Raw genomic sequence first — 22,510 nt, forward strand, 5'->3', positions numbered from 1 at the left:
GTACACAGAAAGCCTTTTAAGGTTTTATTAACATACTGTAACAGGTCTTTCGAAACGCTGCCTGTGATGCAGCAGGAGTACCGCAGCAACACGGAAGTGTGCACGCGAGTTATTTACAAAGAAAGACGGTACACAGAAAGCCTTTTTAAAGTTTTAATAACATACCTTAACATTTCTTTCCAAACACTGCCTGTGACACGGGAGTAATACCGCAGCAACACGGAAGTAACACAGCACTAATAGGGCTGGATTAAAAAAAAACATACAAGTAAAAGTCACTGAGACGCGGCGGTAACACAGCAGCAACACGGTAGTACAGCACTAACAGGGTTCGTTAAAAAACATACCAGTAAAAGTAAAAAAAGAGCCGTCTTCATCTTCCTCCTGTGCACTGAAACCATCGAAGTCTTCCTCCTCAGTGTCCGATTGGAATAGCGTTAGATATCCTTCGCCACACCGTCTCAGTCTCTCTTTTGTCGTCGCTTTTATGCATCTCTTCTAGCATTTTCTATGATGAGGGTCTGTTCATGCAAATTTTATTCATGCACGAAGCGCTAAGTTACATTAAACTAGCGAGCTTCACGTATAGCTCCCGAGTAGACGTGACTGGGAAAGAAAGAAAGAAAAGGGTAACGCAACACGATGTCATCAACAATGGGCCAAATTGACTGCGTTTAACTTACAAGCGGTATAATATGCGTTTCATTTGTCCCCCATAATGACGGTGTGTATACAAACTTCCTTTCAGTAATGTCCGTCTTGATCTCGTTCTGTCGCTTCTTTGTGTGAATTACACAGCACTATTTGCCTGGCGGATGGACATGCGATCAACACACCACTTTTCTTCCGTGTCACATATCCCTCCGCCCAGCAAAGCAGTGCCGCACAACAGCAGTCCTCAGCCTTTTTACGAGTGTATAAAAGTGATCAAGTCATCACAAAAATCACAGAAAAAATCCTATATAAGCCGCAGGGTTCAAAATTTGAGAAAAAAGTCGCAGCTTATAGTCCGAAATATATGGTAAAATCAAAATGTCAGACTTTGTTAGGTTTAGTGAATGACGTTTTTGTAGGTCTTGCACAGTTCAGCCTCCCATTTTCTTAAAGCTACACGAAACTTTCAACCAAAAATTTATGAGGGTCACTACTGAACCATTTCTAAAAAAAACACCATACACCATAACCAAATTTACACACTTTACACATTAGCTTAGTGATCGGTGATCGATGCTCTGCGCTTCTAAGTCATTGATGTTGCACCACGAGTTCAAACCCTGTGTGGGACGGAAGAATCACTGATAGAGAACTTTGAATTACTTTGCTTTGCCTAATATAGTAATTAAGTGTTTTTACTTAGTTACTTGACATCTTGGATTTTTAAGAAGCATTGGGGGCTTTTGTTGAATGTGTGTGCATTTAAATTTGATGACTTGACCACTTTACTTTTATTTTATTTTTTTCAGATTTCTTAACTCTTTGCTAGAAGAGCCTGAAGTTGTGGTGATTGGAGCTGGTCAGGGAAAGGTTGGTGGCATCATCCACAGGCTGTTTCTTATTACGAAAGAGGTAAGCATCACTCCTTTGTTGTTGTGTGTGCGTATGGGTGTGATATACTATATTTTCCCTTTTTTTTTTAACTTTAATACTTGCTATGCTAATAGTAACTACCAGAAAACTGCAGTTGACCTATTTAATGGATTCCAGAAAGATTTAGACATGGCCATGGAGCCTCCTCTGCGAGATTGTGGAAGAAGGTCTCACCCCGACCTCTAGGATACCTACTCTTATCGTCTTGGCTGCCCACCTGCAAGGGGGCGACTCTGCCGAGCCTGTGTGATTGTGTGACCATGCAGTCTTAACTGAGATCAACTCCTACGTAGTATGTGCAGTGTCATAGAGAAGGGAAAGCCAGTGAAAGCAAGAGAAAGGTCACAGCGATGTAACAGCATAGCTCAAGCTACTGATCTATTCGTGTGTGCCAAGGAGGCCTACTCAAACAGGTGTGCGCGCGTGTGCGCGTGAGTGAGAATGTCAAGTCAACTTTATTTATATAGCCCTAAATCACAAGCAGTCTTAAAGGGCTTCACATATACAAAACAAATTGACAATTATTCTCAAAACATCCGCTGACCTTAAGCTCCCAAGAGGGCGGGGAAAAACTCAGTGAGTGTTTGAGAGTGTGCAAGAGAATGTGTGTGAGTGTGTGCATAAGAGATTTTGAAGATTTTGAAAGCAAACACAATGGACCATTAGAACACTGGAGGGATGGTTGCTGGAAATGGGTCTTTATACACCGATGCAGTGCGTTAAAAAGCAGACGTTTGTAGCTCGAATAGTCATTTACCACATTAACAATATATAGAGTGTATTCCTGATTGGCTTAATGTTATCCTCATTGAAAGATAACGATTTTATTTTTAAATTAAGTACATTTCTAAGTGACCTCAAACTTTTGAACGGTGTATGCTGTTTGAATATACATACCTCATACATTTTCTGAATAAAAGTAAAAAATGTAGTACTTTTTCATACAATTTTTTCATCTGTACTCATTCATTCATTCATTTTCCGAACCTTGTATCTCAGTATGGTTGCGGAAGTGCTGGAGCCCATCTTAGAGCGAGAGGCTTGTTACACAGCGAACCGGTCGCTTACCAATCGCAGGGTATAAATAAACAATCATTCAAACGCACGTTCACACCTGCTAAGAATTTAGAGCCTTCAGTCACCTGCATGTATTTGGAATGTAGAAGGAAACAAAATACCTTGCGAAAACCCAACCAGGCACGAGGAGAGCATACAAACTCCAAAAGCCCTTTGAGACTGCTTGTGATGTAGGGCTATACAAATAAATAAAATAAACTTGACTTGACAAAAGCCTGCCTCCCCACAAAGTCCTTACAATTCCACTTCTCAGACTCGAAAGAGTCAGCTGTCTGATTTGTCTCATTACGAGAATTTTCTATTTTTATTTACATTTTACCAAAAGAAAATAAAAAAGCACATTCATTATTTGCTCATTTGGATGTTATAGTTATTTGTTGTATGTTTGCCCATAGACTGCCATTCTGGATAAAGAGTCTGAACCGAGAAAGGAAGAAGAAAGGAAGCTGACAGAAGGAGACAGCAAAATTCGTGATTTCCCTTCGCCAGCTGGCCGGGAAATTTTGTTGCGTACATGCATCCCTCGACCAGCACCGTATTCCAAGGCTCTTCCTCAACGGCTTTTCTGTGTATTGACGAGAGAGGAATTTAGACTTGTGGGGGCCTTCTCCTCTGACACATCTTTCTTTTAATTCTTCAAACTACAGCATGGCAATGTCATTTTTATGCAGTTATTACCAATGTACCTGATATTGCATGTCAATACCTGTTGCTAAAAAACACCCAATGATGTTTTCAGTTGCACATAAAGAAAAGGAGCTGTTTGCGATGTATATAAATAGTGGGTACCTGCAACATGCATAATTTTATTCATGGATTGTAAAATCTCTCAAAGTTAACATTTTTTTTTTAAAGACTGTCTAGATTCATATCAATATTGAATGGGTTGGTTATATAATTCTGCTCATTCACAACTAAGAATTACATCTTTGCTTTGTAGAAATAAACTCAGTGTTGTAACCACAATTACAATTTACCTGTGTTAATTGTTGGTAAATGTTTGATGGATGTTTCAGCGTTTTTTTTTCCTCCTTGCTCTTTTGCACTTTTTGATTTATTAAAATGGGAGTTTTCAATTTGAGTATAGCCTGACCTTGTCCCTCCCTTTTCTTCTCTAGTCTCTATAAAAATTATGACCTCACAAACGTGAATGTTCATATGGTCACTTTCAAAGTTAAAATAATTCTGGATCTGTGGTTGAAATGCTGTTCATCATTAATTAGCACTTTTGTCAATTAGAAATATTGATATTGTTTAATCTTATAAATATAATAATACAATAGTATATGGTTAATGTCCAAGTCCAAAGTCAAATGCTTTAATTGTGTGAAGGCGATGGCCTTCACACATATGTTATTCTACACCATTCTCTATTATTGTGTGAAGGCGATGGCCTTCACACATATGTTATTCTACACCATTCTCTATTATTATTATTGTGTGAAGGCGATGGCCTTCACACATATGTTATTCTACACCATTCTCTATTATTGTGTGAAGGCGATGGCCTTCACACATATGTTATTCTACACCATTCTCTAATATTATTATTATTGTGTGAAGGCGATGGCCTTCACACATATGTTATTCTACACCAGGGGTCACCAACACGGTGCCCGCGGGCACCAGGTAGCCCGTGAGGTCCGCATGAGTCGCCCGCAGGACTGTTCTAAAATTAGCTCAAATAGCGGCACTTGTCTGTGAGCTGCATCTATTTATTTTACAGTCAAACCTCGGTTTCCGAACGTCCCGGTTCTCGAACAAATCAGAATTTGAACAAAAAATTCGAGATTTTTATGCTTCGGTTGTTGAACAAAATTCGGAGGTCGAACCTCACGAGATGAGCCGGGAGGACCCGAGAAAACCCGACCGCGCGGCCCGGATGCCGACTGAATCTGTAGTAATTGTATTTTCGTTACTTTGAGGATTGTATTAATCTCTAATCATGCCTCCAAAGAAAGCAAGTGGGAGCATTAAGCCATCCTATAACACAAAGACGCTCTTAAAGCAATGCGACACTGAGCGCCCGGCGCGCTGCAGTTGCGCGATCGGACCAAATAAAGCTCCCCGAGCACTGAAGTCCACTTAAATTTTAGAAAGTACATCAGGACTTTAAAAATATTTTCTAAATTTCAGCGACGGCTCTGTCACAATAATGCGACCAGCGCTGTGCAGTTGCGCGGTCGGCGACGCGCTACGGTTGCGCGTTCGGTGGTGCGCTGCAGTTGCGCGATCGGAGAAAAATGCGCAAATGAAAAAAATGTTTAAAAAAAAAAAAAAAAGGTTTTTTTTTTTTTAGTCCTGGAACGGACTAAAATTTTTTCTATTATTTGTAATGGGAAAAATGGATTCGGAATTCCACCGATTTGCTTCTCGAACCGCCTTCTGGAACAGATTGTGGTCAAAAACCGAGGTTTGACTTTATTTTTGCTATTCTTGTTAAAATCACACATACATGAGAACTGGAAATGACAATAATAACACAAAGTGAAAGCTAAATTGAGCAAATTGGCTATTTCAGAAGTGTGTGTCAAACTGGTAGCCCTTTGCCTTAATCAGTACCCAGGAAGTAGCTCTCCGTTTAAGAAAGGTTGGTGACCCCTGTTCTACACCATTCTCTATTATTGTGTGAAGGCGATGGCCTTCACACATATGTTATTCTACACCATTCTCTATTATTGTGTGAAGGCGATGGCCTTCACACATGTTATTCTACACCATTCTCTATTATTATTGTGTGAAGGCGATGGCCTTCACACATATGTTATTCTACACCATTCTCTATTATTGTGTGAAGGCGATGGCCTTCACACATATGTTATTCTACACCATTCTCTATTATTGTGTGAAGGCAATGGCCTTCACACATATGTTATTCTACACCATTCTCTATTATTATTGTGTGAAGGCGATGGCCTTCACACATATGTTATTCTACACCATTCTCTATTATTGTGTGAAGGCGATGGCCTTCACACATATGTTATTCTACACCATTCTCTATTATTATTATTGTGTGAAGGCGATGGCCTTCACACATATGTTATTCTACACCATTCTCTATTATTATTATTATTGTGTGAAGGCGATGGCCTTCACACATATGTTATTCTACACCATTCTCTATTATTATTGTGTGAAGGCGATGGCCTTCACACATATGTTATTCTACACCATTCTCTATTATTATTGTGTGAAGGCGATGGCCTTCACACATATGTTATTCTACACCATTCTCTATTATTATTATTATTATTATTGTGTGAAGGCGATGGCCTTCACACATATGTTATTCTACACCATTCTCTATTATTATTATTGTGTGAAGGCGATGGCCTTCACACATATGTTATTCTACACCATTCTCTATTATTATTATTATTATTATTATTATTATTATTATTGTGTGAAGGCGATGGCCTTCACACATATGTTATTCTACACCATTCTCTATTATTATTATTATTATTGTGTGAAGGCGATGGCCTTCACACATATGTTATTCTACACCATTCTCTATTATTGTGTGAAGGCGATGGCCTTCACACATATGTTATTCTACACCATTCTCTATTATTGTGTGAAGGCGATGGCCTTCACACATATGTTATTCTACACCATTCTCTATTATTGTGTGAAGGCGATGGCCTTCACACATATGCTATTCTACACCATTCTCTATTATTATTGTGTGAAGGCGATGGCCTTCACACATATGCTATTCTACACCATTCTCTATTATTATTGTGTGAAGGCGATGGCCTTCACACATATGTTATTCTACACCATTCTCTATTATTGTGTGAAGGCGATGGCCTTCACACATATGCTATTCTACACCATTCTCTATTATTATTGTGTGAAGGCGATGGCCTTCACACATATGTTATTCTACACCATTCTCTATTATTATTGTGTGAAGGCGATGGCCTTCACACATATGTTATTCTACACCATTCTCTATTATTGTGTGAAGGCGATGGCCTTCACACATATGTTATTCTACACCATTCTCTATTATTGTGTGAAGGCGATGGCCTTCACACATATGTTATTCTACACCATTCTCTATTATTGTGTGAAGGCGATGGCCTTCACACATATGTTATTCTACACCATTCTCTATTATTATTATTGTGTGAAGGCGATGGCCTTCACACATATGTTATTCTACACCATTCTCTATTATTATTATTATTATTATTATTATTATTATTATTATTATTGTGTGAAGGCGATGGCCTTCACACATATGTTATTCTACACCATTCTCTATTATTGTGTGAAGGCGATGGCCTTCACACATATGTTATTCTACACCATTCTCTATTATTATTGTGTGAAGGCGATGGCCTTCACACATATGTTATTCTACACCATTCTCTATTATTAGTGTGAAGGTGAAGACCTTCACACTATTGTTATTGCTGTCCTTTATTATTAGTGTGAAGGTGAAGACCTTCACACTATTGTTATTGCTGTCCTTTATTATTATTATTCTACTTATTCCGCTCACTTTTTTTGTCCGTTAACTAGTACTACTTACTCACCGCAAGCACAACATCCCAGACGAGATTGCGAGACCGCCGGGGTCTCCGTGGATTGTTGTCGGGTCTGGGAGGCGACGCAGGCGAAGAAGAGAGAGGAAGCAAAAGCGAGGCCGTCGGTCTGGCCTAATGCTAAGGCTACGTAAACAACCGCACAAGCCGCCTCTCCCGAGCCTGTTTCTCTCCAACGCCAGATCCCTGCTGCATAAAATGGATGACCTGGATCTACAGCTCACGGGAAACCACTACGTCCGGGACTGTTGTGTGATTATTATAACCGAAACCTGGCTGCGCCCGGATATCCCCGATGCTAGCATGCAGCTAGCAAGCCGCTCCCTGCTACGCGCGGACAGAACATTGGACTCTGGTAAACGCAGAGGTGGGGGGCTTTGTATGTATGTGCACGAAAACTGGTGCAACAATGCGACCATCGTAGGCAGCCACTGCTGTCCGGACCTCGAGTACATGGCAGTCAGGTGCCGGCCTTTTTTCCTCCCGAGGGAGCTAGCTGTTGTTATCGTCATTGCTGTTTACATTCCACCCGACGCTGACGTAAGCACGGCACTCTCTCTCCTGCTGAGAGCTGTGAGTGAACAACAACGGGCTCACCCTGATGGCTTCCACATTGTAGCGGGGGATTTTAACAAGGCCAACTTAAAGACTGTTCTGCCAAATTTCCACCAGCACGTAAAGTGTGCTTCACGAGGTGAGAACACCCTGGACCATGTCTACACCAACATCAAACATGCATACAGAGCTATCCCCCTCCCCCACCTCGGGCAATCAGACCATCTGTCCCTCCTGCTCTTCCCTGCCTACACCCCCCTCAGACGCAAACTCAGACCCACCTTAAGGACCATCACCTCCTGGCCTGAGGATGCACTCCACAAACTCAAAGACTGTTTTCAACGGACAGACTGGGACCTGTTCGACCACCAGGAGCTGGGGACACACACAGACACAGTTCTGGGCTACATCCAGTTCTGCGTCAGCAATGTGACTGTGACCAAAACCATCCGGGTCTTCCCTAACCAGAAACCCTGGATGTGCAGCCAGGTCCGCTCTCTCCTCAGAGCCCGCGACACCGCCTTCAGGTCAGGAGACAGAGCTCTGTACAGCGCTGCCAGAGCTGAGCTGAGGAGAGGAGTCAAACGGGCGAAAGCGGACCACAGAAAACGCATCGAGTCCCACCTGTCCAGCAACAATGGCCGCAAGGTGTGGCAGGGCATCCAGGAGATCACCAACTTCAGGGGCAGTGCCGCTCAAGTCGAAGACCAAGGCGCACAGCTGGCAGAGGAGCTAAACAGCTTCTTTGCTCGGTTTGGAACATCCCAGCAGCACTCCCCTGTCCCTGCCCTGCCCCCTCCCCCACCCAGCTCTGACATCACTCCACTCACTGTTCAGGAGCACAAGGTCAGAAAGGTGCTCCTTACAGTGAATCCCAGAAAGGCCACAGGCCCGGATGGGGTCCCCGGCAAGGTGCTGAGGGCATGCGCTGAGGAGCTCGCCCCCACCTTCACCACGATATTCAACCGCTCCCTGGCCCTAGCAACCGTCCCGCCCTGCCTGAAAACCTCAACCATCATCCCAGTGCCGAAGAAGTCGGCCATCTCTAGCCTGAATGATTACCGGCCAGTGGCCCTCACTCCGGTGATCATGAAGTGCTTTGAGAGGCTGGTTCTTCAGCACATCAAGGATTATCTTCCCCCACACCTCGACCCCCACCAGTTTGCATACCGGACCAACAGATCCACAGAAGACGCCATCGCCGTAGCCCTCCATTGTGCGGTGAACCACCTGGAGCAGCAGCAGAGCTATGTCCGGATGCTCTTTGTGGATTACAGTTCGGCATTCAACACCATCCTCCCGGACAGACTCACCACAAAGCTGGACACTCTCGGACTCCCCTCTCTCACATGTGCCTGGATTAATGACTTTCTGACCAACCGACTCCAGGCTGTGAGAGTTGGCTCCCGCCTCTCCTCCACCCGTACGCTGAGCATCGGCTCCCCACAGGGCTGTGTGTTGAGCCCCCTCCTCTTCTGCCTCTACACTCATGATTGCAGACCGGCTCACAACCACAACCGGATTGTCAAGTTCGCCGACGATACCACTGTGGTCGGTCTCATCTCCAATGGCGATGAGGTAGCCTACAGAGAGGAGGTCCTGGAGCTGGTCGACTGGTGCTCTGAGAACAATCTCGCTCTGAACACCAAGAAGACCAACGAGCTCATCATAGACTTCAGAAGACACAGCCCTGAGCCAACTCCCCTCTTCATCAACGGCGAGCAGGTGGAGAGGGTCCACAGCACCAAGTACCTGGGCGTCCACATCTCTGACCGGATCTCCTGGTCAGAGAACATCACCACCATCGTCAAGAAGGCTCAGCAGCGGTTACACTTCCTGAGAGTCCTCAGGAGGTACAACCTCAACACCGACCTGTTGCTGACCTTCTACCGATCTTCCATCGAGAGTCTACTGACCTACTGCATCGTAGTATGGTTCGGCAGCTCCACCGCCGCTGACAGGGAGAAGCTGCAGAGAGTGGTGAAGGCAGCCCAGAGGATCATCGGCCGCCCTCTCCCCTCCCTTACGGACATCTACACTACCCGCTGCCTCAGCAGGGCTAAGGCCATCTCAGCGGACAGCTCCCACCCTGGCTCCGCCCTGTTTGACCTGTTGCCCTCTGGAAGACGCTACAGGCAAATGAAGACCAGGACAAACAGACTCAGAAACAGTTTCTTTCCCCAAGCCATAGCCGCCCTCAACTCCAGCCGACACTGATGACACTTTCCTCCTGCACTATTACTGCACTTTGTCCGCACTACTGTTTCTGATTATTTCATCTACTTTTTCTACTAGTCGATTACTTGACTATGTTACTTGTGTCTACCTCATGCACTGGATGGAGGTCTCCAATTTCATTGTACTATGTAGAATGACAATAAAGGTTTTCTGATCTGATTTCTTACTTCCACATACTTCAACCGATTCACTCCGTTCCACTTTTCACTTATTCCAAATATTCATGACACGGGTGCTTACATTTTTTTCGTTCAAAAAATTTTCCGTTTTCACAAAATTCACGATTTTATGGCAAATTTTTCCCCATTCATTCTTAATGGCAGATTCAACATTTCACATTTTTGTTGTTCCAGTTTGAAATTCACTTATTTCAACACATTCAAATCACATTGGGGACATTCCCAAACTTGCCACATTCAAAAATTTCACGTTTTCACTTTTAAAATTTGCACAAAATTTTGCCAAATTTCACAAAATTTTGTTTTTCACTTCTAATTTCCACATTTTTCCACCGATTCAACTCGTTCCAACTTTCAACTGTTCATCTTTTGCCTACCTATTCCACACCTTCCCACTTAGCAAAATTTCCAAATTTTCAAAAAATTTAGTTTTTCCCTTCTAATTTCTACATTTTTCAACCGATTCAACCCATTCCAACTTTATTCACTTTGTTCACCTTATGCTTACCATATTCACCCCCTTCACCCCCACTTCCACAATTCAACCCTTGACCCCCACTTCCAGAGTGGTGGCCATCTTGGATTGACCCTGAAGTGCCCCAATGAACTCGGAATGAACCGGAAGTGCCCCAAATCAAACCGGAATTGACCCCGAATGAACCGGAAGTGACCTCAGGTAAACCGGAAGTGACCCCAAATCAAACCGGAAGTGACCCCAAATCAAACCGGAAGTGACCTTTTAAAACAGGAAGTGACCCCAAATAAACCGGAAGTGACCTCAGCTAGACCGGAAGTGTCTCTAATCAAACCGGAAGTGACCCAAATAGACCGGAAGTGACCATATTTCAACATTAAGTGCCCTAAATACCTACATTTGCGCTAACTTTTGCAAATTTTGCCCGATTAAACCCATTTCAACATTTTAACCCCAAAAGTGAACCTCCTAAAGCTGTTTTTTTCCTTTTGTTCCAAATTTCAAAAAATTTTGGTGCAATTTTTTTTCTTTTAATTCCCATTCATTCTCTATTAGGATTCAAGATTTGCTCTAACTTCTACATTTTTTAACCGATTCAACTTGTTCCAACTTTGAACTGTTCTTCTTTTGCCTTCCTATTCCACAACTACCCACTTACCAAAAATTCTCTACAATTTTGTTTTTCTAATCTAATTTTTACATTTTTCAACTTATTCAACCCATTCGACCTTTCAACTGTTCATCATTTTCCTACCTATTCCACAACTTCCCACTTACCCAAAATTCCAAATTTTCAATTTTGTAATTCACACCCAATTTTCCCAAATTTCCTTTTTCCCTTGTAATTTCTACATTTTTCAACCGATTCAACTCTTTTCAACATCATTCTGCAACATTCCCCAAGTATTTATTCAACCTCTTCACCTTCACACGCAATTTCTTCAGGAATTGCAAATTCTAGTTAGTGTGAAGGTGAAGACCTTCACACTATTGTTATTGCTGTCCTTTATTATTATTATTCTACTTATTCCGCTCACTTTTTTGTCCGTTAACTACTTCCACATACTTCAACCGATTCACTCCGTTCCACTTTTCACTTATTCCAAATATTCATGACACGAGTGCTTACATTTTTTTCGTTCAAAAAATTTTCCGTTTTCACAAAATTCACGATTTTATGGCAAATTTTTCCTCATTCATTCTTAATGGCAGATTCAACATTTCACATTTTTGTTGTTCCAGCTTGAAATTCACTTATTTCAACACATTCAAATCACATTGGGGACATTCCCAAACTTGCCACATTCAAAAATTTCACGTTTTCACTTTTAAAATTTGCACAAAATTTTGCCAAATTTCACAAAATTTTGTTTTTCACTTCTAATTTCTACATTTTTCCACCGATTCAACTCGTTCCAACTTTCAACTGTTCATCTTTTGCCTACCTATTCCACACCTTCCCACTTAGCAAAATTTCCAAATTTTCAATTTTGAAATTGACACCAAATTTTCAAAAAATTTAGTTTTTCCCTTCTAATTTCTACATTTTTCAACCGATTCAACCCATTCCAACTTTATTCACTTTGTTCACCTTATGCTTACCATATTCACCCCCTTCACCCCCACTTCCACAATTCAACCCTTGACCCCCACTTCCAGAGTGGCGGCCATCTTGGATTGACCCTGAAGTGCCCCAATGAACTCGGAATGAACCGGAAGTGCCCCAAATCAAACCGTAATTGACCCCGAATGAACCGGAAGTGACCTCAGGTAAACCGGAAGTGACCCCAAATCAAACCGGAAGTGACCCCAAATCAAACCGGAAGTGACCTTTTAAAACCGGAAGTGACCCCAAATAAACCGGAAGTGACCTCAGCTAGACCGGAAGTGTCTCTAATCAAACCGGAAGTGACCCAAATAGACCGGAAGTGACCCAAATCAAACCGGAAGTGACCATATTTCAACATTAAGTGCCCTAAATACCTACATTTGCGCTAACTTTTGCAAATTTTGCCCGATTAAACCCATTTCAACATTTTAACCCCAAAAGTGAACCTCCTAAAGCTGTTTTTTTCCTTTTGTTCCAAATTTCAAAAAATTTTGGTGCAATTTTTTTTCTTTTAATTCCCATTCATTCTCTATTAGGATTCAAGATTTGCTCTAACTTCTACATTTTTTAACCGATTCAACTTGTTCCAACTTTGAACTGTTCTTCTTTTGCCTTCCTATTCCACAACTACCCACTTACCAAAAATTCTCTACAATTTTGTTTTTCTAATCTAATTTCTACATTTTTCAACTTATTCAACCCATTCGACCTTTCAACTGTTCATCATTTTCCTACCTATTCCACAACTTCCCACTTACCCAAAATTCCAAATTTTCAATTTTGTAATTCACACCCAATTTTCCCAAATTTCCTTTTTCCCTTGTAATTTCTACATTTTTCAACCGATTCAACTCTTTTCAACATCATTCTGCAACATTCCCCAAGTATTTATTCAACCTCTTCACCTTCACACGCAATTTCTTCAGGAATTGCAAATTCTAGTTAGTGTGAAGGTGAAGACCTTCACACTATTGTTATTGCTGTCCTTTATTAGTGTGAAGGTGAAGACCTTCACACTATTGTTATTGCTGTCCTTTATTATTAGTGTGAAGGTGAAGACCTTCACACTATTGTTATTGCTGTCCTTTATTATTATTATTAGTGTGAAGGTGAAGACCTTCACACTATTGTTATTGCTGTCCTTTATTATTAGTGTGAAGGTGAAGACCTTCACACTATTGTTATTGCTGTCCTTTATTATTATTATTATTATTAGTGTGAAGGTGAAGACCTTCACACTATTGTTATTGCTGTCCTTTATTATTGTGTGAAGGCGATGGCCTTCACACATATGTTATTCTACACCATTCTCTATTATTATTATTATTATTATTATTATTATTATTCTTCTATTTTATTCCCGCCACTTTTTTGTCCCGCTTCTTCTTCCACATAATTCATCCGATTCACTCCGTTCCACTTTTGACGTATTCCAAATATTCACGAGATGAGCGCTTCCATTTTTCTCGTTCCGAAAATTTTCCGATTTCGCAAAATTCGCGAACTTACGACAAATTTTTCCCCATTCATTCTTAATGGCAGATTCGACATTTCACATTTACATCATTCCACTTTTTTCTACATTGTTCAACCGATTCAACTCATTCCAACTTTCAACTGTTCATCTTTTGCCTACCTATTCCACAACTTCCCACTTACCAAAAATTCCAAATTTGAAATTCAACCAAATTCTCCAAAATTTCGTTTTTCCACTCTAACTTTTACGTTTTTCAACCGATTCAACCCATTCCAACTTTCAACTGTTCATCTTTTTCTAACTATTCCACAACTTCCAACTTATGAAAAATTCCAAATTTTCAAATTTGGAATTCAACCAAATTCTCAAAAATTTTGTTTTTCTACTCTAATTTCTACATTTTTCAACCGATTCAACTCATTCCAACTTTCAACTGTTCATGTTTTGCCTACCTATTCCACAACTTCCCGTTTACCAAAAATTCCAAATTTGAAATTCAACCAAATCTTTCTAAATTTCGTTTTTCTACTCTAATTTCTACATTGTTCAACCGATTCAACTCATTCCAACTTTCAACTGTTCATCTTTTGCCTATCTATTCCACAACTTCCCACTTACCAAAAATTCCATATTTGAAATTCAACCAAATTCTCCAACATTTTGTTTTTCTACTCTAATTTCTACATTGTTCAACCGATTCAACCCATTCCAACTTTCAACTCTTCATCTTTTGCCTACCTATTCCACAACTTCCGACTTACCAAAAATTCCAAATTTGAAATTCAACCAAAATCTCCAAAATTTCGTTTTTCTACTCTAATTTCTACATTGTTCAACCGATTCAACCCGTTCCAACTTTCAACTCTTCATCTTTTGCCTACCTATTCCACAACTTCCCACTTACCAAAAATTCCAAATTTGAAATTCAACCAAATTCTCAAACATTTGGTTTTTCTTCTCTAATCTTTACATTGTGAAACCGATTCAATCCATTCCAACTTTCAACTTTTCATCTTTTGCTTACCTATTTCACAACTTCCCACTTACCAAAAATTCCAAATTTGGAATTCAACCAAATTCTCAAAAATTTTGTTTTTCTACTCTAATTTCTACATTTTTTAACTGATTCAACTCATTCCAACTTTCAACTGTTCATGTTTTGCCTACCTATTCCACAACTTCCCGTTTACCAAAAATTCCAAATTTGAAATTCAACCAAATTCTCCAAAATTTCGTTTTACTAATCTAATTTCTACATTGTTCAACCGATTCAACCCATTCCAACTTTCAACTCTTCATCTTTTGCCTACCTATTCCACAACTTCCCACTTACCAAAAATTCCATATTTGAAATTCAACCAAATTCTCCAACATTTTGTTTTTCTACTCTAATTTCTACATTGTTCAACCGATTCAACCCATTCCAACTTTCAACTCTTCATCTTTTGCCTACCTATTCCACAACTTCCGACTTACCAAAAATTCCAAATTTGAAATTCAACCAAAATTTCCAAAATTTCGTTTTTCTACTGTAATTTCTACATTGTTCAACAGATTCAACCCATTCCAACTTTCAACTCTTCATCTTTTGCCTACCTATTCCACAACTTCCCACTTACCAAAAATTAAAAATTTGAAATTCAACCAAATTCTTAAACATTTTGTTTTTCTACTCTAATCTTTACATTGTGCCACCGATTCAATCCATTCCAACTTTCAACTTTTCATCTTTTGCTTACCTATTTCACAACTTCCCACTTACCAAAAATTCCAAATTTGAAATTCAACCAAGTTCTGCAAAATTTCGTTTTTCGACTCTAATTTGTACATTTTTCAACCGATTCAACCCATTCCAACTTTCAACTCTTCATCTTTTGCCTACGTATTACACAACTTCCCACTTACCAAAAATCCCAAATTTGAAATTCAACCAAATTCTCCAAAATTTCGTTTTTCTACTCTCATTTCTACATTTCTCTACCGATTCAACCCATTCCAACTTTCAACTCTTCATCTTTTGCTTACCTATTCCACAACTTCCCCTTACAAAAAAATTCCAAATTTTGAAATTTTAAATTCAAACAAATTCTCCAAAAATGTGTTTTTCTACTCTAATTTTCACATTGTTCAACCGATTCAACCCATTCCAACTTTCAACTCTTCATCTTTTTCCTACCTATTCCCCAAAATTCCACTTGCCATAAAGTCCACATTTTAGGATTTTAAACTCAACCAAATTCTCCAAAATTCTGAAATTCCACCAAATTCTCCAAAATTCCGTTTTTCACCTCTATTTTCTACATTTCTCAAGTAATTCAACTCGTTTCAGCATAATTCGCCAGCATTCCCCAAGAAGTGATTCAAAGTCTTCGCCTTCACACGCAATTTCTCCAGAAATTGCATTTTCTAGTTATTATTATTATTCTACTTATTCCGCTCACTTTTTTGACGCTTAACTCCTTCCACATACTTCAACCGATTCACTCCGTTCCACTTTTCACTTATTCCAAATATTCATGACACGGCTGCTTACATTTTTTTTGTTCGAAAAATTTTCCGTTTTCACAAAATTCACGATTTTGTGGCATTTTTTTCCCCATTCATTCTTAATGGCAGATTCAACATTTCACATTTTTGTTGTTCCAGTTTGAAATTCACTTATTTCAACACATTCAAATCACATTGGGGACATTCCCAAACTTGCCAAATTCAAAAATTTCACGTTTTCACTTTTAAAATTTGCACAAAATTTTGCAAAATTTCACAAAATTTAGTTTTTCACTTCTAGTTTCTACATTTTTCCACCGATTCAACTCGTTCCAACTTTCAACTGTTCATCTTTTGCCTACCTATTCCACACCTTCCCACTTAGCAAAATTTGCAAATTTTCAATTTTGAAATTCACACCAAATTTTCCCAAAATTTAGTTTTTCCCTTCTAATTTCTACATTTTTCAACCGATTCAACCCATTCCAACTTTATTCACTTTGTTCACCTTATGCTTACCATATTCACCCCCTTTACCCCCACTTCCACAATTCAACCCTTGACCCCCACTTCCAGAGTGGCGGCCATCTTGGATTGACCCTGAAGTGCCCCAATGAACCCGGAATGAACTGGAAGTGCCCCAAATCAAACCGGAATTGACCCCAAATGAACCGGAAGTGACCTCAGGTAAACCGGAAGTGACCCCAAATCAAACCGGAAGTGACCCCAAATCAAACCGGAAGTGACCTTTTTAAACCGGAAGTGACCCAAAATAAACCGGAAGTGACCTCAGCTAGACCGGAAGTGCCTCTAATCAAACCGGAAGTGACCCAAATAGACCGGAAGTGACCCAAATCAAACCGGAAGTGACCATATTTCAACATTAAGTGCCCTAAATACCTACATTTGCGCTAACTTTTGCAAATTTTGCCCGATTAAACCCATTTCAACATTTTAACCCCAAAAGTGAACCTCCTAAAGCTGTTTTTTTCCTTTTGTTCCAAATTTCAAAAAATCTTGGTGCAATTTTTTTTCTTTTAATTCCCATTCATTCTCTATTAGGATTCAAGATTTGCTTTAACTTCTACATTTTTTAACCGATTCAACTTGTTCCAACTTTGAACTGTTCTTCTTTTGCCTTCCTATTCCACAACTACCCACTTACCAAAAATTCTCTACAATTTTGTTTTTCTAATCTAATTTCTACATTTTTCAACTTATTCAACCCATTCGACCTTTCAACTGTTCATCATTTTCCTACCTATTCCACAACTTCCCACTTACCCAAAATTCCAAATTTTCAATTTTGTAACTCACACCCAATTTTCCCAAATTTCCTTTTTCCCTTGTAATTTCTACATTTTTCAACCGATTCAACTCTTTTCAACATCATTCTGCAACATTCCCCAAGTATTTATTCAACCTCTTCACCTTCACACGCAATTTCTTCAGGAATTGCAAATTCTAGTTATTATTATTATTCTACTTATTCCGCTCACTTTTTTGACGCTTAACTCCTTCCACATACTTCAACCGATTCACTCCGTTCCACTTTTCACTTATTCCAAATATTCATGACACGGCTGCTTACATTTTTTTTGTTCGAAAAATTTTCCGTTTTCACAAAATTCACGATTTTGTGGCATTTTTTTCCCCATTCATTCTTAATGGCAGATTCAACATTTCACATTTTTGTTGTTCCAGTTTGAAATTCACTTATTTCAACACATTCAAATCACATTGGGGACATTCCCAAACTTGCCAAATTCAAAAATTTCACGTTTTCACTTTTAAAATTTGCACAAAATTTCGCAAAATTTCACAAAATTTAGTTTTTCACTTCTAGTTTCTACATTTTCCCACCGATTCAACTCGTTCCAACTTTCAACTGTTCATCTTTTGCCTACCTATTCCACACCTTCCCACTTAGCAAAATTTCCAAATTTTCAATTTTGAAATTCACACCAAATTTTCCCAAAATTTAGTTTTTCCCTTCTAATTTCTACATTTTTCAACCGATTCAACCCATTCCAACTTTATTCACTTTGTTCACCTTATGCTTACCATATTCACCCCCTTCACCCCCACTTCCACAATTCAACCCTTGACCCCCACTTCCAGAGTGGCGGCCATCTTGGATTGACCCTGAAGTGCCCCAATGAACCCGGAATGAACTGGAAGTGCCCCAAATCAAACCGGAATTGACCCCAAATGAACCGGAAGTGACCTCAGGTAAACCGGAAGTGACCCCAAATCAAACCGGAAGTGACCCCAAATCAAACCGGAAGTGACCTTTTTAAACCGGAAGTGACCCCAAATAAACCGGAAGTGACCTCAGCTAGACCGGAAGTGCCTCTAATCAAACCGGAAGTGACCCAAATAGACCGGAAGTGACCCAAATCAAACCGGAAGTGACCATATTTCAACATTAAGTGCCCTAAATACCTACATTTGCGCTAACTTTTGCAAATTTTGCCCGATTAAACCCATTTCAACATTTTAACCCCAAAAGTGAACCTCCTAAAGCTGTTTTTTTCCTTTTGTTCAAATTTCAAAAAATTTTGGTGCAATTTTTTTTCTTTTAATTCCCATTCATTCTCTATTAGGATTCAAGATTTGCTCTAACTTCTACATTTTTTAACCGATTCAACTTGTTCCAACTTTGAACTGTTCATCTTTTGCCTACCTATTCCACACCTTCCCACTTACCAAAATTTCCAAATTTTCAATTTTGAAATTCACACCAAATTTTCCAAAAATTTAGTTTTTCCCTTCTAATTTCTACATTTTTCAACCGATTCAACCCATTCCAACTTTATTCACTTTGTTCACCTTATGCTTACCATATTCACCCCCTTCACCCCCACTTCCACAATTCAACCCTTGACCCCCACTTCCAGAGTGGCGGCCATCTTGGATTGACCCTGAAGTGCCCCAATGAACTCGGAATGAACCGGAAGTGCCCCAAATCAAACCGGAATTGACCCAAAATGAACCGGAAGTGACCTAAGGTAAACCGGAAGTGACCCCAAATCAAACCGGAAGTGACCTTTTTAAACCGGAAGTGACCTTTTTAAACCGGAAGTGACCCAAAATAAACCGGAAGTGATCTCAGGTAGACCGGAAGTGCCTCTAATCAAACCGGAAGTGACCCAAATAGACCGGAAGTGACCCAAATCAAACCGGAAGTGACCATATTTCAACATTAAGTGCCCTAAATACCTATTTTTTTTTATTTGCGCTAACTTTTGCAAATTTTGGCCGATTAAACCCGTTTCAACATTTTAACCCCAAAAGTGAACCTCCTGAAGCCGTTTTTTTTCCTTTTGTTCCGAATTTCAAAAAATTTTGGCGCAATTTTTTGTCTTTTAATTCCCATTCATTCTTTATTAGGATTCAAGATTTGCTCTAACTTCTACATTTTTTTAACCAATTCAACTCGTTCCAACTTTCAACTGTTCATCTTTTGCCTTCCTATTCCACAACTTCCCACTTACCAAAAATTTTCTGCAATTTTGTTTTTCTACTCTAATTTCTACATTTTTGAACTGATTCAACCCATTCCAACTTTATTCACTTTGTTCACCTTATGCTTACCATATTCACCCCCTTGACCCCCACTTCCAGTGTGGCGGCCATCTTGGATTGACCCTGAAGTGCCCCCAATGAACCCAGAATGAACCAGAAGTATCTCAAATCAAACCGGAAGTGACCTTAGGTAAACCGGAAGTGACCCCAAATCAAACCGGAAGTGACCCCCAAATCAAACCGGAAGTGACCTTTTTAAACCGGAAGTGACCTTTTTAAACCGGAAGTGACCCCAAATAAACCGGAAGTGACCTGAGCTAGACCGGAAGTGCCTCTAATCAAACCGGAAGTGACCCAAATCAAACCGGAAATGACCATATTTCAACATTAAGTGCCCTAATTACCTACATTTGCGCTAACTTTTGCAAATTTTGCCCGATTAAACCCATTTCAACATTTTAACCCCAAAAGTGAACCTCCTGAAGCCGTTTCTTTCCTTTTGTTCCAAATTTCAGAAACTTTTGGTGCAATTTTTTTTTCTTTTAATTCCCATTCATTCTCTATTAGGATTCAAGATTTGCTCTAACTTCTACATTTTTTAACCGATTCAACTCGTTCCAACTTTCAACTGTTCCTCTTTTGCCTTCCTATTCCACAACTTCCCACTTACCAAAAATTCTCTACAATTTTGTTTTTCTACTCTAATTTCTACATTTTCAACTTATTCAACCCATTCCACCTTTCAACTGTTCATCATTTTCCTACCTATTCCACAACTTCCCACTTACCCAAAATTCCAAATTTTCAATTTTGAAATTCACACCCAATTTTCCCAAATTTCCTTTTTCCCTTGTAATTTCTACATTTTTCAACCGATTCAACTCTTTTCAACATCATTCTGCAGCATTCCCCAAGTATTTATTCAACCTCTTCACCTTCACACGCAATTTCTTCAGGAATTGCAAATTCTAGTTATTATTATTCTACTTATTCCGCTCACTTTTTTGACGCTTAACTCCTTCCACATACTTCAACCGATTCACTCCGTTCCACTTTTCACTTATTCCAAATATTCATGACACGGCTGCTTACATTTTTTTTGTTCGAAAAATTTTCCGTTTTCACAAAATTCACGATTTTGTGGCATTTTTTTCCCCATTCATTCTTAATGGCAGATTCAACATTTCACATTTTTGTTGTTCCAGTTTGAAATTCACTTATTTCAACACATTCAAATCACATTGGGGACATTCCCAAACTTGCCAAATTCAAAAATTTCACGTTTTCACTTTTAAAATTTGCACAAAATTTTGCAAAATTTCACAAAATTTAGTTTTTCACTTCTAGTTTCTACATTTTTCCACCGATTCAACTCGTTCCAACTTTCAACTGTTCATCTTTTGCCTACCTATTCCACACCTTCCCACTTAGCAAAATTTCCAAATTTTCAATTTTGAAATTCACACCAAATTTTCCCAAAATTTAGTTTTTCCCTTCTAATTTCTACATTTTTCAACCGATTCAACCCATTCCAACTTTATTCACTTTGTTCACCTTATGCTTACCATATTCACCCCCTTCACCCCCACTTCCACAATTCAACCCTTGACCCCCACTTCCAGAGTGGTGGCCATCTTGGATTGACCCTGAAGTGCCCCAATGAACCCGGAATGAACTGGAAGTGCCCCAAATCAAACCGGAATTGACCCCAAATGAACCGGAAGTGACCTCAGGTAAACCGGAAGTGACCCCAAATCAAACCGGAAGTGACCCCAAATCAAACCGGAAGTGACCTTTTTAAACCGGAAGTGACCCCAAATAAACCGGAAGTGACCTCAGCTAGACCGGAAGTGCCTCTAATCAAACCGGAAGTGACCTAAATAGACCGGAAGTGCCTCTAATCAAACCGGAAGTGACCTAAATAGACCGGAAGTGACCCAAATCAAACCGGAAGTGACCCCAAATGAACCGGAAGTGACCTCAGGTAAACCGGAAGTGACCCCAAATCAAACCGGAAGTGACCTTTTTCAACCGGAAGTGACCTTTTTAAACCGGAAGTGACCCCAAATAAACCGGAAGTGACCTCAGCTAGACCGGAAGTGCCTCTAATCAAACCGGAAGTGACCCAAATCAAACCGGAAGTGACCATATTTCAACATTAAGTGCCCTAAATACCTACATTTGCGCTAACTTTTGCAAATTTTGCCCGATTAAACCCATTTCAACATTTTAACCCCAAAAGTGAACCTCCTGAAGCCATTTTTTTCCTTTTGTTCCAAATTTCAGAAACTTTTGGTGCAATTTTTTTTTCTTTTAATTCCCATTCATTATTAGGATTCAAGATTTGCTCTAACTTCTACATTTTTTAACTGATTCAACTCGTTCCAACTTTCAACTGTTCCTCTTTTGCCTTCCTATTCCACAACTTCCCACTTACCAAAAATTCTCTACAATTTTGTTTTTCTACTCTAATTTCTACATTTTCAACTTATTCAACCCATTCCACCTTTCAACTGTTCATCATTTTCCTACCTATTTCACAACTTCCCACTTACCCAAAATTCCAAATTTTCAATTTTGAAATTCACACCCAATTTTCCCAAATTTCCTTTTTCCCTTGTAATTTCTACATTTTTCAACCGATTCAACTCTTTTCAACATCATTCTGCAACATTCCCCAAGTATTTATTCAACCTCTTCACCTTCACACGCAATTTCTTCAGGAATTGCAAATTCTAG

At 39.7% G+C, this 22,510-nt stretch overlaps 1 protein-coding gene and 1 long non-coding RNA gene across 12 annotated transcripts in view; one reads left to right on the plus strand and one right to left on the minus strand.

Annotated features, from left to right (window-relative positions):
- Nucleotides 1–3,745, plus strand: part of rab3gap1 (RAB3 GTPase activating protein subunit 1) — a 168,683-nt gene extending 164,938 nt beyond the window's left edge. For all 10 annotated transcript variants that reach the window (XM_049727690.2, XM_068651739.1, XM_068651737.1 and 7 more), the window contains 2 exons: nucleotides 1,464–1,566; nucleotides 3,060–3,745. In XM_049727690.2, coding sequence (XP_049583647.1) covers nucleotides 1,464–1,566; nucleotides 3,060–3,296 — 340 coding nt within the window. In that variant the 3' untranslated portion in view covers nucleotides 3,297–3,745. The remainder of the gene's footprint in view (nucleotides 1–1,463; nucleotides 1,567–3,059) is intronic.
- Nucleotides 1–20,672, minus strand: part of LOC137840569 (uncharacterized) — a 211,741-nt gene extending 191,069 nt beyond the window's left edge. The window contains exons 1-2 of one of the 2 annotated variants that reach the window (XR_011087310.1): nucleotides 20,043–20,672; nucleotides 16,130–18,535 (exon numbers count right to left, since the gene is read on the minus strand). This is a non-coding gene — a long non-coding RNA (uncharacterized lncRNA). Of the gene's footprint in view, nucleotides 1–16,129; nucleotides 19,088–20,042 lie in introns of those variants that run through there. The other variant, XR_011087309.1, reaches the window with a different exon arrangement.
- Nucleotides 20,673–22,510: the final 1,838 nt, after the last annotated feature.

The sequence above is a fragment of the Syngnathus scovelli genome, chromosome 8 (genome assembly GCF_024217435.2).
Source record: "Syngnathus scovelli strain Florida chromosome 8, RoL_Ssco_1.2, whole genome shotgun sequence".
Taxonomy (NCBI): Eukaryota; Metazoa; Chordata; class Actinopteri; order Syngnathiformes; family Syngnathidae; genus Syngnathus; species Syngnathus scovelli.